Source organism: Diachasma alloeum, unplaced genomic scaffold, assembly GCF_001412515.2.
Source record: "Diachasma alloeum isolate Michigan unplaced genomic scaffold, Dall2.0 Dall_scaffold_00286, whole genome shotgun sequence".
Classification (NCBI taxonomy): Eukaryota; Metazoa; Arthropoda; class Insecta; order Hymenoptera; family Braconidae; genus Diachasma; species Diachasma alloeum.
In genome coordinates, this window is record NW_021680425.1 from 1,494,657 (window position 1) to 1,513,880 (window position 19,224).

Genomic DNA, 19,224 nt, shown 5'->3' on the forward strand with positions numbered 1-19,224 from the left:
TATTCTCACACTGAGTGTCTGACCCTTATATTACACTTGAGAGCGCTTAGTACAACCCGGGCTGACACGAAATAATCATCCTCGAATTGAAACACCCATCCCCCATTCGAGGATAAAATATACTTGAATCAAGTTTTTTTTTCCGTGTATCAAATCTACTATGTAAAATAGTATAAACTTTCGAGTGTGGCAGGTATGGTCCTGCATTCTATTTCCCATATTAAAAATAATTTTATATCCTTTCCGTACTTTTTCCCCAACTCCAGCGCTATATCTCTTTTTTCGGTTGTTTTAATCCCTCCAAATGCATTCGTTACCGCCCACTAGTCAGGGAATATTTCCCGCTGTTAAGGGTCAACTATGGTCACACAAAAGGGTGGAATCGGCGGGGAATATAATGACAGGGGTATTTATTTAATCCAATGGGCGGAAAATGTTCCTGTTAATTGGATGAATGTTTCCGTGACGGGGGAGGGAATGAGATTTTCGATTTTTAATGAATCCTTTGATCTTTCCACATATTTTTTTCGGATTAAGAATGCCTCGTGGCACGTGTAGACGCTTAGGGCTGCATGCGAACGAATGATACAACACCGAAAGAGGGATGGAGTTAGGAAGGGGTTTTGTACAGCGCAAGGGGGCGCCACACAGTGCCGCATGTACCGGGGAAATTCTATACCGGCAATAGCCCCACAGAAGCCAATAAAATTATATCAGGTGCGTCGTTGAAAATTTAATAACCAGATCACGGCTGGAGTCCAACGGAGGGGATTCGACAGTTTACTGACTTCCATGTAACGACTTTACTCCCAGCATTTTCAGTATTTTTTATCCCTCCTTTTTCCACTCACGGGCAGTTTTATTTTTTTCCAAACTCACAGCGCGAGACCACATGTTATGTCCTCTGCTTTTCGAAGCACCAGTGTGGGGTGAAGCATTTAATTTTGTCGGGAAATAAATTGAGGTTTTTAGTAATACCATTTTTTCTCTCTCTCACTTTTTTAAATTTCGGGTGGTACTTTTTCCCCGGCAGGGGCTACGAATGGAGGTCGCTGCATGGAATACAAGGCACGAATTCCGGTCGAAATGAAATCACGCTTCGATCTACAGAGGTCTGTGTATTTTTTTTCCAGCGAATTGACAATTTTTTTTCATTATTGTTTTATTTTTTTTTTCGTGCACCTCAGTGTTGTGTAGATATACACGTGGCACCGAATGACTGCATTTATACACCCCGAGTTGTGTATAGATGGGGCATTCAACTTTGTCGGACAGGAGTGGGTTATGCCGGAACTAGCCAATCACCAGTGCCATTCCCCAAGGGTATCCTCGTTGCTCGATGCGATTGATCGTGTTCAATCTTTCAATTGAAAAAGGCAATACATGGGGATTAATATGTAACCCCCCTGTTCCACGTGGTATTTCGTGTACATAAAAATCTACATGATCCAAATTAATCGAGTGTTAAATATTTACCCGGAATTAATTAGTCCAGTGTTGTCAGGTGATTGCATTCACCCACCAATTTTTCACAATTCCCAGCTGTTTCGTGTATACTGATGATGCCGAGGGGAAAAAACAAAGCAGGAAAAAGGTGAAAATTGAATTGCCAGAGAGGAAATTCGTGGTTTTCTCGTTGCAACGAACGACAGTATACGATGGGAATGACTGTATATATACTCCGGTGAGCAACGGAGGTGCGAGGAAGAGAGAGATACTGAAGGGGCGTGAGAGAGTCGACTACTCGAAACTTAAACGAGCAAGTTGTAAAAGCGACTCGCGCGAATAAAGCGCTGCGATTGGTGAGCAAACCCAATCGGGGAACAGGTGTAACGAATGCATAAAATTCAAGTCTTCTCGTTCAAAAAGACGATGGCAAATACCGGTTCATTCACCTCCATAATTTGTCGGAAATTTTAGGTTGGAATATTGGGTCAAAATGATTTGAATTATTTTGAATTCTACAATGAGAAGAAATGTTAGTTCTGCTCAGGAATCATTTTCAGGAGCGAATTTCTCCAGGCGAGTCATTCTCAGGTGGTCCGAGTGCATCTCCAAAAATTACAATTATGAATTACAAATTATCGGATGATTATCAACGCCATGGACAATTATTAACATTTAGGATTATTCTAAATTATTTTAGGTGAGAAAATCCCAAATTTGATAAAGATTGAAGGGGTTATTATTCAAGGTCATATGTAGCATAATTATTTCATAATTCAATATAATTGTAATATTTGAAGATGTACATGGACCACGTGGGAATGAGCGACCTGGAGAAATACGCTTTTAAGAAAATGAATTCTTCTCTCAAGAAAACGATTTCTTTGATAAAATTCGATCACAAATCTATCTTGGAACTACTTCATACTTTTCATTGTGCGAAAGTCAGAATACGGTCATAAATAAAGTGCTTAGATGAACAATAAGTATAAGAAATTGACAGGTTATTCAAATAAAAGATAATAATATTGTTTCCAGTAACTTCAAAAGTGATGAGATTTTTTACGTCAAATTTTCAACCTTCTCAAGAAAACTCATGTATTCGTGTGTCCATTCAACATACACCATTCGTCTGGTGAAAACAATTTTTACGTGCAAAAATTCCTGTTACTTTTCATTCAAATTCTTGTAACAATGCATTATTCTCTTAACCATTTTTCTTGCTATTTCCATTCAAGTATTTCTGGAAAATATGACTACAAATTTCGCTGTAATCGTAAATATGCAAATAACATGACTTCTTGAAATCGTTTTCTGGTAAAACTCTGAATATGAATAAAATTGTCACGATTCCGAATAAATGATTTTCATGTAGGAAAATTGATTGTTTATAAATTACTTATAGCAAATGCTCGTAATTAAAAAAATCCCAATTATTTAATCAATCTTCCTCCAAAAATAAAATTTCTAATTTTTTTCAGATTTTTAACTGTTTTCTAACGGTACAATATCGAGATTCGAATTCCGACCTGCAAAGTTTAAATAATAAATCATTACAAGATGTCCCGACGCAAAAGTACAAAAGTAAAAAAGCATTTCGCTGGCGAAAAAATACCCAAAGTACCCGAATATCCCTGAGTGCCACCATTCCTCACCCGAATCGTCTCTAATTCCTCTCGATTTCATCTCCAGTTCCGAATTCAAAACGACCAAAATGCTTTCCATTATCCGCAGTGAAAAGAGCAGTGGTTCCTGACATACAGCATCCCCCTCAACCCCTCGATTCGTCATTCAAGGATTCGTATACGTCATAGCATCAGAGTTATTATGCGCGAGCGGTTCTTGCAGTTGTACACCGTGTGGCAGGAGCCACAGCGGCTGCGAATATACCTCTTAGCGGCGTTGCTTGCCACTCGCTCTGGGTACACTGTTCTGTTATACGGGGGAGAATACTAGGCGGCTGCGCCACTTGGAAAAGAGCGAGAGAAATGGGAAGAACGATGGCGAGAGGGTTCTGAAGGGGGAAGGGGGCGCACGGGACGATTGGCGGACGCTGCGTCGAGTTACAGACCACGAAAATCTCCCGTCAGTCGTGCGGTGGCCTCCGATCGTAGAGGTCCTGTTCTGTTCACCGATCCTACGGAATTTGGAATACGAATTGTTGTTGATACCTCCTAACAAATGGAGAACACCGAGGGATGAATAGTGAAGTTGAATTTTCGGGATTTCAAGGATTCTCTTCAGTGCGTGATAGGTGTCCTTAGGATGTTGATGTGAATAATTTACGACGGATTTGAACAACAACTGTGATGTGATATAAAGTACGGAACACTCCTGGATCCAAGATATATGGGCTTTTGTGCACCCCGCGGGGTGAATAAATCAGAGGGTTTTGTGCACAATGTATGGCACTCACCTCGCTGACCACATCGATTGCCTACGCCTGGCTTATCACGGTAAAGGTGTTTATTGATACTCTCCTCGGCTCACTGGTACATTGTCATATCCCTTACGATGTCACAGAGAAGCTCGTAAATTAGTAACCAACAATAACGGTTTTCGTAGGAAAACAACACTGGTCACGGTATGAGTAACGTTACCTCGGTCATGACAAAGGAGATGAGATAAAAAGGAGTTATAAGAAAAGTCATATACAAAAAGCAACAAAGGAAGGGAAGGTAAAAGTAGACGAGAGTTAAAAGAAAACGAGGAGTTGCAGGGTGAAGCGCGAAACGGTTTCGCATTCCGCACGGCGAATGGAAGTAGGAGAGGAGAGAAGAGGCGTGCACGGAATAATTTCCAAGGAGGAAGGACAATTGTTGGTTTGAATAGAAAAGAAAGAGGGAGATCGAGCGAGTAAAGCAACGAGAGGGACACAACGGAGAAGGTAGAAATCCAGACGAGCGGAAATACAAGTGCCGAGATGCTTGCCACAGGGCATCTAGTTTTTATAGAATGCCAGAAGGAAGTATGGTATTGTGCAGTTGTCACTAGTACCTCGATGTAACTCTTGGATGTAACAAAACACCAAGGGTAGAGGAAGAAACACTTGAGTAATGAGAGCCCTGTGGATTTGCTGAGAATTCCAGACGGTAATGAGCAAGAAGTATAATCATCAAACGATGAAGTCCACTGGTAAAAAATCACCCCTATCATTATCCATGAGACTGACTTGGTGTTTGGTATTTGGTGCATGTCATGTGCTGGCTGTTACCAGTGCACCACCACCAAAATTCGAAGTACCTGAGCACTGCAATTGGGAGAGCGATGCTGCGTTAACGTGTGTCTATCGATTTATCGATAGTGACAATTCGCCTCATTCAAATTTATCACGTGTAACGAGTGACTATGTCACAACGATGAATATCATTTGCGAGGATTGGGATCCAGAGACTGGTACAAGTTCGACAATTGTCGAAGATTTTCTTCATCTCTGGCGTCTACGTGAACTTCGCTTAATTGGATGCAAATTCATTTATTGGCCAGCAAGAATGCTCAACGGTTTTCGGGATTTGCGTAATTTAACGCTTAAAAGTCTCAATGGTAAGAAGAGTAAGCTCAGTCTTGAACTTGAGCGTGGTGCCTTCGATATGACACCGTTGATTGAGAAAATTGATCTGTCGCACAATAATATATGGCAATTGCCGGAGAGTATATTCTGTCCACTGGCGAATTTAGTGTCGCTCAATGTGTCGTGGAATATGTTAAAGGACGTTACGGAGTTGGGGTTCAGTGATTACGTTGGAAATCATCCTAAACGAGAGTTAGAGTCAACAGTGTTACCGGTTGCGTGTTCTCTCGATATACAGAGTTTGGACGTATCGAATAATCAAATATCCGTGCTACCGCCATTTGGATTTTCAGCCCTGAAACGACTGAGGACACTCAATATATCCGGTAATGCAATCAGCATGGTCGATGACAGTGCACTACGGGGCTTGAGGTTGTTGGAAGTGTTTGACCTATCGAGTAATAGAATTGTCGCACTTCCCTCTGGAATGTTCAAGGATGCTACGAATACACTCAAGGAATTGCGGCTTCAGAACAATTCGATCAGTGCACTGGCGCCGGGTCTTGTGGCTGACATGAATCAACTTGTCACCCTGGATCTATCAAGGAATACATTGACGAGCTCCTGGCTCAATGCTGGAACATTCGCTGGGTTGATTCGTCTGGTGCTGCTGGATTTGTCACGTAATAAAATTGTCAAAGTCGATCCAGCGCTATTCAAAGATCTCTACACACTACAGATACTCAATCTCCATCACAATGAGATTGATACAATACCTGCTGACACATTCTCACCAATGAGTAATCTTCACACACTGGACTTGGCACACAATAAACTCACTTACTTAGACGCATATTCATTGAATGGTCTGTTTGCCATGTCATTATTCTCACTGGACTCGAATTTACTCGAGGGTATTCATCCAGATGCTTTCAGAAATTGTTCCAGCATGCAGGACCTCAATTTGTCAGGCAACAATCTCGAAGCAATACCCGTTGCTCTCAAAGACATGCGTATGCTGAGAACACTAGACCTGGGTGAGAACCAAATTAAAAGCCTTGAGAAGCCTGGATTCCGAGGCATGTCCAGTTTATACGGATTACGTATGATTGGTAATGAGATTGTGAATGTGACCAAAGAGGCACTCGCCGAATTGCCAGCACTTCAAATTCTCAACTTAGCGCGAAATCAAATTGATTATGTAGAGCATGCTGCATTTTCTGGAAGCCCAGCATTGCAGGCGATAAGACTGGATGCCAACTTTCTGCAGGATATATCTGGCATATTTGCCGATGCTCCAAGCCTCCTGTGGCTTAACATGTCCGACAACATGATTAAACATTTTGATTACAGCATTTTGCCGACGCGTCTCCAGTGGTTGGATCTCCACAAAAATCAAATCGCTGATCTTGGTGTTTCACCGGTGGGTTTTCACCTGCAGACACTCGATATGTCATTCAACAAATTGACGAAAATCCATCCAAAATCTGTTCCCGACTCAATAGAGCTCCTCTTTGTCAACGACAACTTGATTCATACAGTCGAACCGCAGACTTTTCACGACAAGGAGAATCTCACCCGAGTTGATCTATACGCGAATCAGATAGTCAAGATGGATCTCTCAGTGTTCCAGTTGGCGCAAGTAGCCGAGAATCGTCCATTACCAGAATTTTACATCGGCGGAAATCCTTTCATTTGTGATTGTACGCTCGAATGGCTTCAGAGGATAAATTCGTTGCCCCTGAGACAGCATCCAAGGGTCATGGACCTCGAATCAGTATATTGCCGGCTCCCCTATGATAGACATCGTTCTTTCATACCCCTCCTCGAAGCTAAACCATCACAATTTCTCTGTACGTACAAAACACACTGCTTTGCCCTCTGTCACTGCTGTGACTTTGATGCATGCGACTGTGAGATGACTTGTCCAACCAACTGCACGTGCTACCACGATCAATCATGGTCAGCTAATGTCGTTGATTGCTCAAACTCGGGGTATAAAAGTCTACCCGGACGACTTCCGATGGACGCCACCGAGGTTTACCTCGACGGCAATAACTTCGGTGAGCTGACATCGCACTCGTTCATTGGCCGTAAAAATCTTGAGGTACTGTATGTCAATGACAGCAACATAATTGCCATTCACAATCACACATTCAGTGGTCTTAAGCGTCTCATTGTCCTTCATCTTGAGAACAATAAGATTGCCCAACTAAATGGGGTTGAATTGCTGCCACTGGAGAATCTCAAGGAGCTCTACCTCCAGAATAACCTGCTTTCCCACATCGACAACGGGACATTCCTCGAATTACGTCAATTGGAGGTCCTCAGACTGGACAACAATCGTCTCGGTACCTTTGCCCTGTGGCAACTCGCCCAGAATCCATATCTAGTCGACATTAGCGTTTCAAATAATCCATGGAGTTGTGAGTGTACATATCTCGATCATGTGCGTGACTGGATGTCGAAGAATACAGCTAAGATCAGCGATTGGAAACGGGTCACGTGTGCACTTGGTATGCCGATAACGCTTCCAGCCAATGGATCCGTAATAAACTGCGCAGCATTGAGGGGCACAACATCAGCTATTGAGACGCGTCCCTTGGAGGCATATCTGCCACTCCTACTGGCCACAGCTGTACTTTTCTTCGCCATGGTTGCATTACTCTGCGGTGCATTTCGACATCGCAGAACTATCAGAACATGGGCAGCAAGTAGATGTGGACTTCGTGCTTGCTACAAAACTGCTGCATTCGAGGATCGTGAAAAGCCATTTGACGCTTATATATCTTACTCAGCAGTCGATGAAAACTTTGTATCGAGGGTATTAGTGCCCGGTCTTGAGTCATCCTATCGTCTGTGTTTACATTATCGAGACTTAGGTGCTGGTGCTAATGTTGCCGACGCTGTAGCTGAAGCTGCTGACTCTTCGAGACGTACTATTCTCATTCTGTCACGTAATTTTTTGCACGGCGAGTGGGCGAGATTTGAATTTAAATCAGCCCTGAGAGAGGCACTCAGGGGTAAAGGTAGATCAGTCATACTTCTGCTTGTCGGTGGTGTTTGCCCACGTGATCTTGACGCTGATCTTAGAAAAAGGATCTCATCGCACACTGTACTTGTGTGGGGTGACAAACTCTTCTGGCAGAAGCTTAAATTTGCCATGCCCGATGTATCACCCATACCAGTATTGGATCGGCCATTGCCACTGCCACCACCACCACCACCGCCAACACAGCATCTGTGGGCATAGGACCATAAATTAGGTAAATTTGTTGTTTTACATTTCACTACACAATTGCTGTATCATTATTTTTCGGGTGTTAACGTATGCACCAGACGTATCGCACCAACAAATCTTATGAATTATGATAATACAAAATATTGCCCTCGAGGAATCACTGATGCTGAGAATGAGATTATGAATTGCATGCTTGATCGTGTAAGACGGGGAAATCAGATCATCATGAATGTATATGCAATAAACAACGCGGTGAGAGGCACTTGAAAAATACAGCCTCGAGGCTCTTCCGCTATCTTACTCACTCACTCCCTTTTTCCCTTTAACGAGAATGTATTTTATGGAGCAGAAAATATTGCACGATGAAATCGACAGGTCGCTACCTGAACGATGCGACGAGGTGTACAATTATATTTCACAGATGATGCACTTGCACTACCTCACCTCTATCTCTGATTTCTCACAACATTTGCACGGCAGGGGGAGACAGGGGGGGCTAGTGTGAGTTGGTGGAAGAGAGATACCGTGAGTTTCTGAGGGAAATCAGATATGATGGAATATACGAGCTGTTTTGCCTCTGGGTGGTGCAGGGGGTGGAAGGGAGGTGGAGCTGAAATACGGGGGCAGAGAAGGGGGGACGATGTTGGGACCATTGGACTATCAACCATAGCTTTCTCGTTCGATTCTCACCTTTATAGAGTTGCCGAGTAGCTCGCAGTAACCATATAACTTAATACCTGGATGTTCATGGGTATTCAGATATATTCCAATTACTTTTATCAGGTCGGGCGTTATGTACCCATTCTATGATATTCCTATGATACGTCCGGGGAAAAAACAAAGAGTCGTCTCGTACGTTGCTCTATAAATTTCACGAGGATTATCCAATGAACCGTGAGCATGACAAATTTCCTACCACGAATTTTATCGGTCCGCTGGTAGATCGGGGGTGGAGGGACCGAGGGCATGGAAAAATAGAGCGAATAAGCTGGGGATTGTTACATATCGTCCTACTGACTCTCATCCACTTCTTTTTTTCCCCCTCCGCCTGTTTTTCGCAGCTTTATTTTATGAGACGTGTCACGCCAACGCAATGCTGCAACCGAATGACGGATCGCTGGCGCATGCTTGAATCCGTTGGCTATAAGCACGTGTGTCTCGTACGGCTGCGAAATGGTGGTTATTCCAGTTGGGTGTGGGACGAGGGGGTGACGGTGGGAGAGGTTTTTTTTTTCATTTTGCATTAAACTTGGGCGTCTGCACGCGGTCTCGTTTCCATTAACGGCTCAGCCACCGATAAGCTGCATCGATACGCCCCCATTTGTGGGGCCCCTTCTCTCTCTCTTTGGGATTACGCAAAAAATACATTTACACGCACAATGGGGACCAGAGACTTATTGTCGTACAGAACCCGGATATTCTCGATAGGTTGCAGCGGTGAGAAAAAATAGCTATTTCATGCGCGGCTCCTCTGTCATCTTGTTGAGGGCCATTGGATTCGGGCGCCTTTTATATTCTACGGTTATTTGTGAGGCTCAATGGCTTTCAGAATCAATGGAGATCAAGTGGTGCGACGTATTCGGTCTTTTGAGGTATATCTTTTTTTCAGTATTCAGGGCTCGAAATTAATTAATTTTCAGTCGTCACGATATTAATTGCTGGAATATTACGGGGCGATTTGTCGTATCATCGGATTTGAGTTTTGTCGGGATGATACGGGCTTGTTGGAAGACGTTATGGCTCTTGGGAGAACCGCTGTACGACTCTCAATTAATTTCACCGGAGGGCGAGTGCAGGGGAACGGTCGGGGGAAAATTGTAGACGAGCAAAGTTTCCCGCCAAAATCGATATTATACCTAGTGCATCGGGTGGATTGATGCAATGCAATCGATTAAATACCGCAGTTCGACCGACTCGATAATTGAAGGCCAAATTGGATTATCTCATGATTCATGAGAAAGTTAACTGATGTAACTAACTTAGTGCATGGTCGATGGGCTCGGGTGAAGAGGTTTGAGATTTTTTTTTCATTAATGGAGAGAGATTTTATTGAAGGGTTCATTTATATACGAGGGAGTGCGATGGTGTATGTAGGCTTGAATCGCTCTCAGCAGTTGGAAATAGTTGAGGTTGGTATAAAAAGGTGTGGACTTTATGCTGGAAGTGCATTTCCACGGATTAATGGAAGTTTTCATAATGAATGACTAACGCTCGATTCAATGGAGACATTTATGGCCGGCCGAGAGTTAATTAATGACATGTGCATTTATTACTGAATGGCGCGGGGAAAATCAATATTAATAGGAATAGAAACGTGAGAAATTGGATTTTTTTCCATCGCTGTTTCAGCCGCGCTGACTCGTGTTTCTCGGCTTTTTTTGTACCTCACATATTCGAACAAATTGCTCGTAACTGTACCGCTGTTACATTTCATTCGACGGTGAGACTTTTCCTTCTTCATTTTCTTACGTTTACGTGTATCTTATCTGTCTGGAGTAGTTGAAACGGGTAAGAGCATTCTGAAAATTTCATACCAGGGAAAATGGGAATTCGGGAGGAATCCCATTCGCATTCAACGGGGTTCGGGCAAACAACATTCCATGGGGATGAGGTATCCAAAAAACTTTCATGCACGAGGTTTTATATTGGAAACAAACGGGTGCAGCTGAAGAATGTTTGAAATATGATTCAATGGTAAACGGAAGTTGCAGAATGAAGAGAATGATGGCGGAGAAAAACGGCTTCTTACATGTTTTTCTCGGTTGGTGTTCGATTCTGACGTCAATTTCTCTCGCGAAAGTCCGTTACAAATATTAATATCGATTTGGAGAAAAGAAGTTAAGGGAGAATTACTCTGTACTGTTGGAAAAAAATTGAAATTTTGTGTACAAATTGGGAAATTTAGGAATTCACAGGGAATTCAATGAAATTCCAAATTTTTGTGCAGCGGGCAGATGAGAATTCTTGAACTTTCGTGATTTTTCCATAAAATTCGGCAATTTTAATGACAAAGTCCCTTTAAACTTCAGTAAAACTACAATGATACGAAATTTTCCACAAAGTTTACCGGAAATTTCAGCCAAAAATATTCAACAGTGCATGGTAACAATAAAAAAATTACTATCATGTAATTTGCCCCGTAATGGTAATATTCTTCGAGAAAATCGATCCTCAATATTTCCAATTTCATTACCAATCACGTACATTCAGCCGAAAACTTCTTCCTAATTCCATTACCGTTCAACTTTTATATCCATGTGACGAGGAAAATGATCACCCGCAAATTGTTGATAAAGTCAATAAACTACAGGAGCCGAGGAAAAAATTGCGACAAAGGGGAGAAGAAAGGAAACTACACAGAATGAAGAATCAATTTCCCCTTCCTCGTTAGTCAGCTCAGTCAGTCTCAGCACGAAGCCCGAGGTAATTAGGAGAAGATGAGGCTACGATAGATAACGAAAGAAAAAAAAAGGGAGGCACCATAAGGTGCAGCATCACCGAGAATTTGGAAATACAATCAATCTATCAATCAGCACACTGGGGAAAACGTGACGTGAATTAAATTCCGGAATTGCCGCAGTGAGGGAGAGCGATAAGGAGAGAGAAACAACCCCGGGGGGCACGAGAAGGGCCGAAAAAGGGTGTAGTCTGCAGACAAGTTCCTGCGTCACATGGCATTAATTGATTTCTCTGCCACTTTCTACTATCGCCATCCACAATCTTAATACAAATATCACGGAACATCACCTTCGAATACGATACGGATGGGGAGATGAGGGTATAGAAACGTGAGAAATCCACCGTTTCCGGTCTTTTCTTATTTGAACCGAAATTTTTTTATTCTCTCCCTCACGAACCGTCAAAAACAATGTAATCGTATTATCGGGAGCTGGCAAAATGGAGGAAAACACAATTCCATAAGTGTGAGATTTACCTTTTCGCTCATTCATACGCATGTGGGAGGTCTATGTATTTTCGTCACTTCGTTTGCTTCCGACATTTCAACAATTGAAAAACCCGGGCGAAAGCCTTGTACTCGGTGAATCGATTGTGCACGTCGTATAAACATTCGTGAGAGGGTCATAAAGTAAACAGTGGGAGTGAAAAGGGAGAGTGGGTAAGGGAAAAAGCAAAAAACAGTGGAGAAACATCAAATCAAAAATAAGACAAAAAGAAAATGTGCTCGGTCAATAGACAAACACCCAATTTTGTTTTTTCCTTCTGGGGTCGAGTCTCGTTTACGCTTCGACAGGCTAATCTGTTATTATTTTCGCTGGCTTCTCTCTATGGATGACTTCCAAGTAACAGAGTGGGTCTAACGATGTAAATGAAAGCGATGAGAGAATCACCGAATAGGTCGAAAATTGCCTTTGTTAAAAAATCGAAAAAACGTGAACAGAGCTTTTTTTTCTCTTACTGTATTTAACCTTCTCCCCCAAACACACGATACTTTATCACCAATAGTTACGATAAATTTATCACCTGTGCCATAACGCCAACTTTATGCATCCTCAATAAGCAAGAGGAATGCGTGGCGAAAAGTCTCTGGGGGCGAAACGCGAGGGTGGATAAGAGAAAAGGTAAATGACGATGGAGAAACATCAAATTAGAAATGAGACAAAAGAACATAAATTTGGTCAATAGACAAACATTTAATTTTGTTCTTTCCTTCTGTCGTCGAGTCTCATTTACGCCTTGACAAGCTAGTCTGTTACTATTTTCATTGGCTGTTCTTTACGGATGACTTCGAACTAACAAAGTGGATACGCTGTGAATGAAAACGATGAATCAAGCAGATCAAAAATTGCCTTTGCAAAAATCTAAACGAGTAGGAAATTACTTTTTACACAACAGTCAATATATTTTTGTCAATAAATTAGCCATTTGCTTCCGAATGGAGTTTCTGTGGCGATGTATTTTAAATTGAATTCAATGATTCGTTGAATTCAACATTGTCCCAACGTTGGCAGCCAACAATGCCCCAACGTTAAAATTGTTTACCTTTCCTCGAATATCGATTTTAAGAACAATTTTTTCAACAACAGATGGTGGAATCAATTTCATAATTAAACTCGGTCAAGGTGGCATTGGGAAAAATATTTTACATCACAATTAGATTCATTTAAACAATTATTTTTTCAATTATCATCGAACAACGATCCGCTGCATACGTAACTACATTATCCGCTACACACATGCATAAATACATGCGCGCGCATGGTCTAAAAATAGCATATTCGAACTTCTGAGGCCAAAACTACTTATCCTGCCTCAAAAAATGGGAAATTTTGGATTTGACATTTCCAATGCTTCCATTCAACAGGAAAATCATGAACAAAGTATTTTTTTCTCCTACAGTATTCAACAACCTCCCCCAAACACACTACACTTCAGCACCAATAGTTACAATAAATTGATCATCTGTGACAAGCCATAATACCAACCTCACGCATCCCCAATAAGCAAGAGGAATGCGTGTCGAAAAGTCCCTCAGACGAGATAAAAAAAGCAATATTTCGAATTGTTAAAGTTACGAGAACACGAGCGATCGCGTGCATACATGCGTATACAATATGGCCAAAGGATGAGAAACCAGCGGAGCGAAAGAGACAAAGACACCGATAGACACAGGCAGATGCTCACTCTACAGCCTCACGCCTTGGCACAATGGACCGTGATGCTGGTGGAATAATGGGTCTCGGCCGTTGAGCCTGTTTTCAATAAGGGCTTCCTTCCCCCCGTCGCCCCGGTCTCCTTCAAACCAGAGATTTCCTCCTCCTTTTCTTTCTTTTCTCTCTCCATCTCCAGCATCTTCGCTGGATCTTCAGCTTCCCACTCGCCAAGCGCATCCTCTCAACCTGCGTATAAGCCTCACCTCTTGAATAATAGTTGTGTCGAATTTACGGTCGAATATTCCATTGCCTGGTAGAATAGGATAACGGTATGTATTTTTATTTTTCTCGGAAAATAAGAGAAAAGGTACAATGGCTCGAAGTGAAAAAGAATGATCCATGTACATGGAGCCCCAGATTCACAGAGTGACCTTGTTGGAGACAGGTCGTGCTGAAAAGATGATTCTATTATAAGTTTTGCCCACTTTTCTCACACGTCGAGTTTACAAATTACCACGTCCTCTTCTTACCCTCCAGGCGGTCTCTCGCTCTTCTCATAGTTTCTGTCCTTCACTTTTTTTTCTATATCTAGTAAGCCATGTGCCAACACGGACGATGGGACAATTCAACTTTTTTCTTTCGAGAGTTGCGCCCCCCTCTACCTCTCGGTCGACGACAAGAGGCGGAAAAAAATTACACCCGCTGACGAGGTACTTAGTCGATGCTTTGTTCATCGCGTTTCCTCGTTGATTCACGATTATCTACCGTCACGCCAGGGCCTCCCCAGGCATTTTCTTCTACTCATTCCCAGGACTGTATTGCTTGCATTTTTTTTTCAAGTTTTTTTCGTTTCCTTTCATTTAATATTTTTGCACCCATCTCTCTATTTCTCCTCTCTGCGTTCATTCAAAGAGCATTACGCCTTTGACTGGACAGAATGCGCTCAACGCTGCACACGTACTGGGATATAAAGAGCAAAAGAGATCGCTTCGACAATAATTGGGCCACTCTTTGATATTTGCGACGGAATATCCCCCGGGGGTTTTCTTACACAAATTCCATTAACTTTTTTTCTCCCGGGGTTTCTTCTCTTTTTTTTCTTCCCCCTGAATTTCTTTTTTTATTCTTCATTTTCTGTCGGACTCGGGCGCTCTCTCTCTCGCCTGGTGGCGCTTGCGACATGCCTTCCACAGTCGTTACAGCTGTCCTCTCTCTGTGCTTATGCCACTGGGACTCTTGAAAAATATCGGCTTTTCAATCTATGGTACTTTGATCGTGGAAAAGAAATGAAATGAGAAAAAGGGGAGGTTCATTCTACCTGTCAACGCTGTACTCAAGGTTTATTATTGTGGGACTTTTTGCCTTTGATCAGGGTTTTTTTTAATTACTGGGTGTAGATTGTAGCTTACAGGATTTTTCTCGTCGGGGTTGGGGAATTCGATATTTCACACGATGCGGGAATTCTATTTCCTTTGTATTGAATTTCGTTGACGGATTGCGAGTGGATCGGAATGAACATTGGTGGAGGAATTCAGGTTACGCATTTTAACTGATGACAACTTGTTGAAATTGAATCTGCGCGAAATGAAATGACATTGTTGCAGAAGAGGTGATCTCTGAAAATGGTTCTAGAGAAAAAAAGAAGAAGTTTCAACACATTGTTTTCGATTGAGGGAAGGATTATGAGTGGAATTGATGTCTGAATGTTCAAATGCAACTGTTACATTGACAAACATTGAAAAAAATTGATTCGAGTCGCATTGTGCTGATACACTGTTGGAAATTTTTTGAAAATTAAGCAATAGTTGCACTTGAATTTTCACTATTCTGAATTTGAATTCAATTTAAAATCCTATCGTTCATAGAATCTCTCATTCAGCTTGGAAATTCAGGATAATTGGGTCTTCCATTTTCAATTATCACTAATATTTCAATGACATTTAGGATTATCAAATTCATTGCGGAAATTGAACACATCCAACTGAATTTTCAGTGAATTTCAGTGAAAACTTCAGGGAAAACGTCACTTGAATTTTCAAATTAGTAATTTTCATTATCATGTGGACCTGAAAATTGCAATTCCATTGAAGATTGCAGAATTCATCTGATTTTTCAATAGCAAAAGACATGAAAATTGCGTGGAAATGAATGATTGTTAAAAATTTCAGGATTTTTTACTTGAAATTTCAGAAGTAATTTCCTGACAATAATTTTATCTATTTCATGGGAAAGTTTTTAGAATTTCAATATCTACAATAGCACGAAAGATGATGAATTTTTATTAATCACGAAAGGAACATGACATATGGACACTACACTTGAGTTCATTGTGTCAGCTGTATTTTTTCATTCAGCACGTCGTAGTTTTTCATTTGTCCTCAAATCTTTGTGTGCCGGGTATGGTCCGGCCTTCTATTTCTCATATTGAGAATGACTATGTTTCCACAATAAAAAATAATTTAATATTCTTTCCGTGGATAACCGTGATCGAGATGAACACTGTTTTATTGAAACGGAAAAATCATAATTTTCGTGGGGATCAGTCGAGGAGATTCCGGGGGATTGAGGAGTGAGAAATAGTAATGCAAGAGGATAAATGTGGGATTGGACAGAAGAAGTGGAGAAGAATGAAGTGGAAAATTGCATTTGATGCTAGAAAACAACGGTGACGAGATCACATAAAATTCCATGTGAAAGCGCAAAGTCCAGTCATGCCAGTGGAATATTCTCTCTCTGTGGGACTTATTCTCAGGGAAATAGGTTCAACCCACGCTGGGCGTAAATAATAAATTGTTGTACACCATTAAATGACAAAGTAATCTATAAATCGTCCCGCGATTTTTCCGGCATCAAATAAAAATCTGCTGTTGCACGAATTTACCCTTTCACCGGAGCCCCTGATGTATTTACCAATCCTCAAAAAACCGTAAAATTGAGGTACGTGGAATGTGATATTTTACGCTGCTTTGAAACGTTTCTCGACACACCCTCTTGTCCCCCAGAAACCTGGGGATCGTAATTCAAGGATCGTAAATTCGGGGGGGAACGATCGAAGCTGCGACAGCTGGAATCGTGGTCAAATACGAGAGTAAGAATAGTGCACATACATGTGTAATACATAGGGGAAAATTTCCGATGGAGAAGGACGTGAAAGAAAACAAGAATCTTATCTCTTTTTTCTTCCCTTGTACCTTTGGTATATCTCGCGGGTGTGATTACGTGCTGAAAGTTGAGCACATATGTATAGGGGAGAGAGGAATTTTATTACAGTATACGGAATTCCGCAGCGTCCTGTGGATTTTTCCTCGACCACCCAAAGGTTTCATTCTCCAACCGACAGAAACACCGGAATTTTTCTCTCATGATGGAATTCCGTTGAACCTTTCTTCATTACGAAATAGAGTTTCGTCTGTAAAGATTGTTTCTACCCTTTGCACCAGTCGGTGGGCTTGGGTATTGGTGTTGGGAGAGAAATGAAATGGGAAATGAAAAGAATTGTAGATGTATAAAAGTAGAGCGGTTTGCTGGAGAAGGAGATTCGATTCAATTTCGTACTGTTCCTTTTGTTTCAGATGTGAATCCTAGCCAGAGGTATTATCGGACTTTATCCACGTATGGAGTCTCTGGATATCACGGAAGAGAAGGTGAGTTTTTATCTGTTCTAGTTTTATTGTAGTCGTTGGCAACGCCCACCTGCAAATTGGAATATCAGAGGGGTTAGGGGGCAGCGAGTGCAGAGGGCAATGCAAATATCGTTTGTCGTTCGGCGGGTTGAAAAATTAAAGGTCTTTGGAGGTGGAAAAGAGTGGTACGTCGAGGGAGTTTCGTGGGGCGGGTGTCTTCGAGGGCACGTGGTCATTACTACTGGGACGTGTGAATTTCATGGGATTACTCGTTGGATTTAATTTTGGAAATTTGTTCATTTTCAATTTAGAGATTTTATTCGAAAAATCGATTTTTTTCCATTTTTGGAGCTGTCTGAAACATTTTCTAATGGATAGAAATGATTAATCTGATGGAGATATTCAAAGTTTAAATACACTGTAACAAATTTTTGGGAATTTAGGAAACAGTTAGATCTGAATTTTTAATGGTGCGAATTTGAATTCAATTGGAAATCATTTAAGAAATATGTCATTCATTTTGGAAATTCCAGGAAATTATTTGTTATGAGTTGAACTATCATTATAATTTTAATAACAGTTTGAATTATTAAACCCATTGAGAGGATTCAACATTTCATTGCATTGAATTTTTTATAGATTGACAGTTCAGAACAATAGATGCCTGAGCTATCACTATTTTAAAGAATTTTCATCGTCATATGGATCTGAAAATTACAATTTCGTTGAAAATTTGACAAAAATTATGAATATTCAGTGTCATTGAAGTTACATTTTGCGCAAAATTATTACTTCTTTAAACATTCGTAGTTCATAAATAAATAATTAAATTTTAAACCTTATTTTTTTCGGAATGATGATCGCAATTTTTTAATTATTCCATTAATCTTTCTCCAAACGTCAACTTTCCAATTTTTGTCAAATTTTTAAAACGTTTTCTAACCGTTCGATATCGAGTTTCCAATTCAGACCTGTGCAGTTTAAATAATAAAATCATTGTAAAATTTTCGCAAACGTAGGGTTAAATGGGACTCAAATGAAAGCTCTGATGTGTGAATACAAAAGCAGAAAAGTATTTCACTGGGAAAAAAATAACGAAAGTCCTTGGATAACTTCAATTTCTCATTGTTAAATGAGTACTACCCAATATTTTAGTTTCATCAAAGGAAAGCGGGGCGAAATGAGCTGTCGATTGTCTTCCATTCGAAAATTCTTTCATTCAATTTCCAAATGAGATAAAATTCATGCAGATGGTATCGCTTGGTCGGAAGGTATTGAAGATTCATTTTGAAGACTGAGGACTTTCCACTCATCACACATTTCACTCATGCCTGTTCTCCTCATTAAGAAACTTCCAATTGTTCAAAACCTCCGAAGACTTTTCGCTCATTACCCGGGAGCATTAACAAGTTTTTCTCGACTCAATAATCCTCATGCATTTTTTTCTCCTCTGATTCCAGGATTCCAGAGTATTGAGACTATTCTATCTACTTATGATCATGAAGAAATTCTTACTATTGCGCTGGAGTACACATAATGCCATTTGCCGATTACAATTTAATAGCCATTTCTACATTTGAAAAGAAAAAAATGAAAAAAAAATCGTGATAGCTTTCGTAGTTGAAAAAAAACGTAATTAGTGCAAGAATCAGCATACTCCTCGTATCTTGTATCACAACGAATTACCATTTTTCTCTTTCTTAACGGGCAGTCGTTGAGCCGACGATCGTGTTTATTGAAATGAAATGAAAAAAAAATTAATGAGAATGAAAAAGAATTATGGAAAATTAT

General features: G+C 40.9%; 1 protein-coding gene across 1 annotated transcript; it reads left to right on the top strand.

Moving 5' to 3' along the window:
* The first annotated feature begins 3,550 nt into the window (after positions 1-3,550).
* Positions 3,551-18,907, top strand: LOC107038644 (toll-like receptor 6). The gene is made up of 3 exons (XM_015257863.1): positions 3,551-8,223; positions 17,383-17,454; positions 18,894-18,907. The coding sequence occupies exon 1, from the start codon at positions 4,542-4,544 to the stop codon at positions 8,208-8,210; it is 3,669 nt and encodes a 1,222-aa protein (XP_015113349.1). The 5' UTR covers positions 3,551-4,541; the 3' UTR covers positions 8,211-8,223; positions 17,383-17,454; positions 18,894-18,907.
* Positions 18,908-19,224: the final 317 nt, after the last annotated feature.